Source organism: Physella acuta, unplaced genomic scaffold (assembly GCF_028476545.2).
Source record: "Physella acuta isolate Inbredline_101_S28 unplaced genomic scaffold, ASM2847654v3 ptg000061l, whole genome shotgun sequence".
In the NCBI taxonomy this organism is placed as follows: Eukaryota; Metazoa; Mollusca; class Gastropoda; family Physidae; genus Physella; species Physella acuta.
Genome location: NW_026731581.1, coordinates 945053 through 954482, shown reverse-complemented (window position 1 = coordinate 954482; position 9430 = coordinate 945053). Strand labels below are relative to the sequence as shown.

The window sequence follows — 9430 nt, the reverse complement described above, 5'->3', positions numbered from 1 at the left end:
TATATATATATATATATATATATATATATATATATATATATATATATATATATATATATATATAAAATATGGGGGGGGGGGCTAAAAAAATTTTTTGCGGGGTGGCCCTTTTTTTTCTAGTTCCGCCACTGATCCACACACATACATTTAGACCAAATTGCAAAACTACGTTTTTCCGACACGATTATAATACTTCCTCTATACTTCGTACACGAGAAAGTAAAAATTACTGAGTCAGTGCTTAACTCTCGTCTTCATTTGTTTTCTACTTTTGATTCTGCGGAGACAATTTTTGAATCCTGTTAGTCAGTAGCATAGTGTGTCACTCTTCCGCAGGTTAAAATTTGAAAACATCCCAGAATCCTCCCCGCAATTTAACCTCAGCTGTCCCCTCACAAACAAGCCTGGCTAGGGCTAGCCTATTTTTATCCTTTTCGGGACAGATGACTTGGCCCGCAACGTTGTTTTGAACGCCGATTGGCCATACTTTAGCGACAAGTTGTCGAGCAAGCTAGATCTAGGCTTATTTTCTAGTATGCTCATGTTGACAAAAATATTCTGTTTACGATATTTTTTCATAGACACTGGATTAGCAAAGGCTTCCTTTAGACTTAAAACAGACAGAAGAATAATTGCAGGGTAGATCTTGATTTGTAGATCTAGATCTAGATCTAGATCTAGAATCTAGTGAAAATTAAAATAATAAAAAAAAAAAAGTCTAGCTAGCTAGATCTAGACTCTAGATTTAGATCTAAATCTCTAGACTCTAGATCTATCTGTATCTAATCTAGATCTAGATATCTAGACATTCTAGAATTAGATTAGATCTAGTCATCTAAATCTATCTAGATCTAGAATCTAGATTTCCAGCTAGATTTACATTAATTTAGATCTAGATTTCTAGACCAGTGGACCTAGGCCTGAAACGTAATAAAAAATGGATGACAAAAGTGAGCCATCATCGCCGGGTTCGAAATCAAAAATGTCTGCTGAATACAATTTGGATGATCGACGGGTAAGTAGTTCTAGATCTAGATCTAGTCTAATTATAAATTGTCTAGATCTAGACTAGACCTAGGCGTAATGTACATTATAATATATTAGGGCCTATATTATATAGGCCTACTAAGCATAGATTCGGTAATCTATCGTTTTAGGTAGATCTACTTAAAATCGCCCGCGACTATCTAGAATCTAGTCTAGATAATCTAGATCTAGACGAATCTAGTAATGTGAAAAACAGGTGACTCCTTAAATTTTAATAATTAGGCCTAATAATTAGATTCTAGATCTAGATCTAGATTCTAGAATCTATTTCAACTTTTGAGAAGGATTAATGTTTTGAAAAATACAAAAATGTTTCCTTGTTTCATTTATGTACCTTGTTTTAAACAACTGAATTAAAACTTTTCAGTAATAAATAGTCTAGCGATTTTTCCAACAGATGCAACCATGCCCATTTACTATAGCAGCCATCTTGTTTTATTTTTTTAAATATTGTAAACTTATAGTATAGCACAAGATTCAGGGGAAGCCACTTTAACTTACAGATGGCCGCTTTTTAAATAGCAAATCCTGCTCGCAAACACTGCTGTTTAAAGTTCATTTCGGATGATTATAGATACCAGTGTCCAATAATGGAATCTTCTTTAAAAAAGGGGTGTTGGGTTGTTAGTAGTATTGTAATCTCAACTAATTTTATGATTAGAAATTAGGGTTAGGCGTATGGTTGGACCAGGGTTGGGGTTAGGGTTAGGGACAGGGTTAGCATTGACATTAGCCAGCCATGTGTGTATTTAGTTAACTTCCAGTAACCTAACACTCCTTTTTTAAAGAAGATTCCATTATCAGACACCGGTGTGAACATTCTCTCTTAATTTCTTGCCTATACATATTAAAATATTTAGCCATTGATTTAGGTTTATTATTCATTTTCCTATAATATTTGACACAAATATATCACAATATTATATACTTCTATTAAAGCCTTGTCAATGAGGTAACTTTTTGGTACATTACTAACATTACTAGCCGCGGGCGATTTTACGTACTTAAAACGATAGATTACCCTACATTCTAATCATGACATAGCCTACTACGGCCTACAGATCTAATCTAGAATCTAGATCTAGATGTCTAAAGACTAGATTTCTAGATAGATCTAGTAGAGTCTAGATTCTAGGTATCTAGATCTAGAAATAGTGAGTTTGTAATTGTATTATTTCATTGTTTTCCCACAGCCCACACTATCGCTGTGTACTTGTTGTAGGGCTTAGGGTGGCTAAGGCTAGTTTAAAGTTTATTTAGATCTAGAGTAGATCTAGATCTATAATAATCTATATGCTTAGGCCTACAGATTATTTGGGTATGGTTCAGTAGTTCAGTTTATTGAAATGTTGCCCAATACTAGTCACATCATATTCTTTACTGCATATATTAGGTCTAGATTTAGAAATCTAGATCTAGATTTAAATATAAATCTAGACTAGCTAGATTCTATACCAGTAGATCTATACCATATTGCTATTATTCGATAATTATATATATAATTAATAATTAGTTATATCCAGATCTAGATATCTCTACGTCCTGTCCTGATAGAATTAGGCCAATGGTCTATTGTCTATTATGATATTATCTTATTCTTTACTGCACAGATTATGCCTAGATTATCTTGAATTCTAGATCTAGATATACATCCTGTCCAAATTTATATATATGAGACAATATCTATTCGGTCGACGTGGTGGAGTCGGTAAAGCTCATGGTTGCTAAACCGAAAAGTCATGAGTTCGAACACTTGTGCAGATGAGGCCTGTTAGCTGGGGACAGCCACTCTTCTCTCCAAACAACTGCTGCCTTGTAGTTTGTTCTTGGCTGAACAAAGGCTATGGAAGCAAATCCAAAAAGAAAAGCAGGCAGAAATCTGAGTCAATGGCCTTAATGGCGCATAATCAGTTCACATATACTTAATTGTGCTGGAGGGATCCCTTTGAACACTAAAATTAAGACCGAAGAAGAAGATAAGAGACGAGATCTATATTTCTAGAATGTGTTTTTACTATAATTTAAATATAGATCTAGATAGATATCAAATCTAGATTAGTCGAATTCGTAAAGCCTCTTCTGTGACTCCTCACTACTGATCTAGACCTAGACTGTTGACTAGAATAACTAGATTTAGAATATTCTTGATTTAAAATCCAATAAGATCTAGATCTATATTTAGAACCTAGGCATAGATCTACATCTAATTCTAAAAAAGTTTGTTTTTATGAAATTATTTTTTTACTTAATCATTTAGGCTTATTCTAATCAATTTCTAATAGGCCTAAGATCTAAAATTTTATAATTTTACGCAGGCCTCTATAGGTCCTATATCTATATATATATATGCCTACCTATATAAATCCCTCTCTCTCTATATATATATGCCTATGTATAATTGTATATATAGATATGGGCCTATATATAATATATATATATATATATATATATATATATATATATATATATATATATATATATATATATATATATATATATATATGTAGACCTATCTATATACTTATATATAATATGTATGTGTGTAGGGTGTACATGCGGGTAAGGTCATTTTCTTGTTATCACTTTCGGTCTCGGAGTAAATGGTTTAGGACTTGAGGATAATATCTTTAACGCTGATTAAACTCTTTCCCATCCTACAGCTAGATCTAGTATTTTTTGAAGAGTGCTACACTCTTATTTATATAGATTTAGATATAGATCTACTATATGGAATGTTTTATCTAAGTTGATTTTAAAAAATATAAAAAACATGTTGTTTCTCTCCCCCATTTATATAATAGTCTTTCAAAGTATTAAAAAAAATACTAAAGCCCTACCCATAAAGTACAGATCACAAACCCAACCGAAGTTCTGCAAAAGGGTGTAGAATGTCGCCTTAGGTTAGTCATCATGACCTCATTCACAAATTGTACTAGGCGATAGGCCTACCGCACCTAGTCTAGTTGTTACTTTTACCTCTGTGTAGCTACACACCCACTCATCCATAACAAAAGAATTGATGTGACGCTTGTAATAGAGAGAGAGAGAGAGAGAGAGAGAGAGAGAGATTAAACTTTACAAAAAAATACTTGGTGAGCGTCTAGTTTAAAATCTTTCAAAACGATGCCCATGATTGATTTTTTAAACGAAATGCTTATTTTATTTTAAAATTTGTACTTTCCCATTAAATCTAAATGTCATACTGCATTTCATTTTGATACTTTATTTCCGTATCACATAGAATTCTAGATAATAAGATACCTAATCCAATCAAATCTAAACAGTATACTTCAAGGCAAACTACACTGTAATACATCGCACCCTTAATAGTCTGAACATCTAACCGAAACTTATTTTTCTCTCATTTTCTCCATTTTTCTTATGATTTTCCTTTACAATTTTGCTTTCCTACCTTCATATAGTTTAACTTTTTAGTTTAAGGATCTGTTCACACCCTGAAATTGTAGGCCTTCGCGAAGCGAACAGGTAGTCGGCTTTTAAAGACCCACGCTAACCTGACCTAGATTAGATACGTTTGATAAAATACACTGCTCAGTGAAGAGTTATGTACACACATTTTTTTTACCTGTGACGATAAAATAATACCAATAGCTAGTGTTAACTACACTGTGGAGTAATATATATATATATATATATATATATATATATATATATATATATATATATATATATATATATATATATATATATATATATATATATATATATATATATATATATATATATAAATAAAATATATATGGCCTATATAATAATGTATATATGATCAACTAAGGTACAAAGTAGGCCTAGCGTGTTAAATTAAGTTTCGGTTCACAAACGAACCAAAACAACTGAATGTCACAAGCTAAACACGCGAGGTTAGCCTTTTTTTTTAAAGCATACAACAAAGCTAAAAAGGTAACCTGCAGCATTGTCAATTATTTTCCCTTTTTAACATAAGCCATTGTTAGTCCTTTGTTAAGTACAATAGTAAGTGTCTGCATAGACAATATTGCAGATAAGACGAAGGGCCGTATGTTGTGAGAGGAAGTAAAGCACTAAACGTTACTAAACTAGTCTGCTCTTCATAGAGCTGAAGTGGTATAGTCGTTGTTTATGGTTGGGCCTACACATTTTGAAAGTCTAGGGTAGTCTATAAATGACGTCACAATCGTAGGGGGGTCAGCAATTTTGTGAAGTGTGATGACAGTGTTTTTAAATTTTAATAGTAACTAAACTACCCGCTATTCTTGAATAACTGTGTTTCGAGGTCATCCACTCTACTTCACCTGCCCCGTGTCCCGAACTACCCCCCTAAATTTTGTGAGGTCGTGGACCGAAATGAAAAGTAACCAAAAAAATTATTCCCGTCGGAAAAAAAACCCTTAGGATCGTTAGATTTGTCCAGATGCTGATTTTCTTATATAAACAATTGTTTGTCAAAAAGTTAACAAAGACTGCGTCATTTGGTCTTTGTACAGGGTAGGTAACTAATTAAAATAATATTTTTTAATTTTTTAAAATACATTTAAAATAAATTACAAAGTATAGCATTTATTAAAAGAGATATTTCTTTATCAATTAAGTAATGTATTGTAGTGAAATTGCAAAAATTAATCGCCAAACTGAATTTAATATAATTTTTTATTTATACTATTAAGGAAGCCTTTGCAATTCTAATAACCTTGCGCGTAATAAGTTTGCGAATACCTCACCCATGTATGCATGACATGAAATTACTTAGACTCTTTACTTAAGCTCTAAGCACTCCACATAACAGCCAATCACCAATTAATTAAAATTAATCATTCGAATTGTCAATTTCTTTATTTTAAAACCTAAGCAAAACTATATATATAATCTATCTATCTATCTATCTGTCTGTCTGTCTGTCTGTCTGTCTATCTATCTATCTATCTATCTATCTATCTATCTATCTATCTATCTATCTATCTATCTATCTATCTATCTATCTATCTATCTATCTATCTATCTATCTATCTATCTATCTATCTATCTATCTATCTATCTATCTATCTATCTATCTATCTATCTATCTATCTATCTATCTATCTATCTATCTATCTATCTATCTATCTATCTATCTATCTATCTATCTATCTATCTATCTATCTATCTATCTATCTATCTATCTATCTATCTATCTATCTATCTATCTATCTATCTATCTATCTATCTATCTATCTATCTATCTATCTAAAAAGCAAAGTATGTCTGTGTGTGTGTGTCTGTGTGTCTTTTATGCATTACCACACCTCTTATCACATCGCCGAGAAACTTTGGGAAGATGTTGAGAATATTCCTGGGGAGGTTTCTGCGAAAAAAAAATTTCAAATTCGCAGGGGTGGCGCCCTGACAGGGCGCGATTTGTTTTTCTGTATATACGGTATATAAAAATAAAAGTCTATTTTGATTTCACACTGTTCATCCGATAGGCATGAGACTTTGGGGAGTTGATGAGAACACTCTAGGGAAGGGTTCTGTGCAATAATCGTTTTTAATTTCGCAAGGGCGGCACCATGGGAGGGTGCGATTTTTCTCTATATACGGTATATAAAAATAATAAAAGTGAATTGCAGTGACACCGTTTATCCGATAGGCATGAAACTTTGGGGAGTTCATTATAAAACTCTAGGGGAGGGTTCAGTAAAAAATCATTTTTAATTTCGCAAGGCCGGCGCCACAGGAGGGTGCGATTTTTCTCTACATACGGTTTATAAAAATAAGTCGATTTTGGTGTGATAGCCATGAGACTTTGTGGGAGTGATTAGAACAATTCAGGGAAGGGTTCTGTAAAAAAAAAAAAGCCTGTTTTAATTTCGCAAGGGCGGCGCCACGGGCGGCTGCGATTTTTCTCTATATACGGTTTATAAAATTTCGGTTTCACACCGTTCATCCGTGTACCATGAAACTTTGGGGAGATGATTAGATCACTCAATGGTAGGGTTCTGCAAAAAAAAATATTGTTTAAAATTGCAAAGGCGGCGCCCCCCCCCCGAGGGTGGGGGGGGGGGGGGGGCGATTTGTTTCTCTATACACGGTATATAAAAAATAAAACTCGGATGCGGTTCATTCGAGTGCCATGAAACTTTAAGAAGTAGATGAGAATACTCCCGAGAATATTTCTGCAAAAAAGAAAACTAATGTTTCTTATGGGCGGTGCCACATAGGGTACAACTTTCGTCAATACACGGTTTGGCGCCCAGAGTTTTAGAGCGACTAAGTTGGCACTTGGCATCCGTTAATCGAGCGTCCTGCATAGCGAGTAAGGAGTACTACTATATTCAGTGGTAAAACTACAACAGGCTTCTAAAAATAACTATGTAACGCGAGGAAATCCTTCTGTACAGTTTCGTCACCTTGCGAAAGATGAAAAAATAACTTTTCGAATATAAGGAGCCTACTGTAGCGTTTCGTCACTTTGCGAATGATGCAATAAGCATCTATTATTAGACAATCCAGTCAGAAACTGAGATTGAGCATCTAATAATAGACCATTAGTAACGCTAGCATATTGCATCAATCACACTGATGTTTAAAACACGTCAAATAATTTTTTTACGCGTTAAAGAAAAAAATCCTGTTCATTTGTGTCACTTTAGCGAATGACGAAATCTGCATCATTATTAACAGGATACTATTTGGCACGATGGCGCCTGTTAGTTTTAAGGGGCCAGGGGTCGTACGCCGCGACTTTGCGGTAGTGTAATCGGGGGGGTCGGGGCCCTGAGAGCGCCCCTCTACGTCTCTGACACATGGGCGGTCACCAAAGTGTGTTCTACCATATTATTTCGGTGAGTGATTTATATACTCAATGTTTTCATGCGGTAGTGTAGGTAAACCCGTGTCCCGATATTTATGATCCAAGCGCAGGCATTGTTTACATTTAAATAACCCACTTTTAGAAAAGACGGTCACGCGTCTAAGAACATATGATTGGTAACGCGTTGGTGAAATCCTTCTAATATATTTCGTCAAACTTTCTTCTATCCCCGCGGCAACGCGCGGGGGACTGGTACGCTAGTGTATATATATATATATATATATATATATATATATATATATATATATATATATATATATATATATATATATATATACATATACATATACATATATACATATACACATATACACATTCTCTTTGATGTTGACTGTTACTGGACATTCCTTATTTTTGAGTCACGCAAGCTCGTTTGGGAAAGCCGGATTTATTGTAAGTTAATCATACGTTGATCGATTTTTCTATTTGAACATACCGTTAACCTCATGTCCTCCTGTGTTATGGCGAATTTATCGTTAGGCCTACTTACGTTATTTAGTTATTTACTATTAATAGTCTTATTTGGTTGGGGGCTACTTATTGATAAATCTCTACCTTAAAATCCCACACCTCTTTCCTCTTGTCTTAAGGTAATCGATTTACGAGGCCCAAAAATGGATTTTTGACCCCTCCCTGCTTTCAATACGTGTCCTAAATGTCGATTACCAAATTATAAATGGAGCAGCCGTGACATATTTTGCCGTTGAGTTGGTTCAAGAAAACACGAGCACTAACGTATACGTGTTTACATTGTTTATGCAGTTTGGTTTTTGTTACGTTCTGGGTTCATTTCAAATCAATAACAACGCTTCGTGTTTAACTTCACTACTTTTATTCGTCTCAATGCATTCAAGCGTAACAGAACAGCCCTCGTCCTAACCGCTACTAACCCGCTGACTGCCAACTAACTAACCCTGACAACCATTCACTCCAGCTTTTATACCGCATTCGACCTTGGGATAACAATACACAAACACACCGGGGTTAACAATATTCTAGGGTAAACTCAACTCACACACTCACTCTCCCCTAATTCTAGATCATTCTATCCTATTCTAGTCTAACCTACACTGACCCGTAACAGTTTTGGTATAAGCATTACGTATTATAATTATGATGTCCGCATGGACCCGACCTCCCCCTCCCCCCCCCCCCCCCCTTCTCTCACCCACCGTTCACTCGCATTCACAATAAATTGCCGGTTCCACTCCCCTTAAGAGTTGACCGCGAAATGGGCGATTTTCATAATTTAAGAAAAATATTTGGCCCCAAAGAAATTACAAGCTAATGAACTGGTTGCTGGCTATTTCGATTAAATAAACCGGGAGTGATCTCCCCTAAACTTTCTCGAATATTCTAATATAACACTACGTGGGATGGCAACTCGGAATAGACTTTTTTTGTTTACTTAAACTTTAAAAAAAATTATAGAATCTAGTAGAAACTGAATTGCGCACCAAGCGAACGCCAAAACAAAACGTGCATAATAGTGCGCAATATTATTAGTACTTTATAAATTTACATGCGTTTTTTTTT

The 9430-nt window shown here is 34.5% G+C and overlaps 1 protein-coding gene across 5 annotated transcripts in view; it reads left to right on the top strand.

The window, feature by feature from the left end:
* The first annotated feature begins 396 nt into the window (after positions 1–396).
* LOC131949407 (mesocentin) overlaps positions 397–9430 on the top strand; it is a 77885-nt gene continuing 68851 nt past the window's right edge. The window contains exons 1-2 of one of the 5 annotated variants that reach the window (XM_059311306.1): positions 399–639; positions 891–1015. In XM_059311306.1, coding sequence (XP_059167289.1) covers positions 938–1015 — 78 coding nt within the window. In that variant the 5' untranslated portion in view covers positions 399–639; positions 891–937. Of the gene's footprint in view, positions 1016–9430 lie in introns of all 5 variants that reach the window. The other 4 variants (XM_059311296.1, XM_059311339.1, XM_059311323.1 and 1 more) reach the window with 4 other exon arrangements.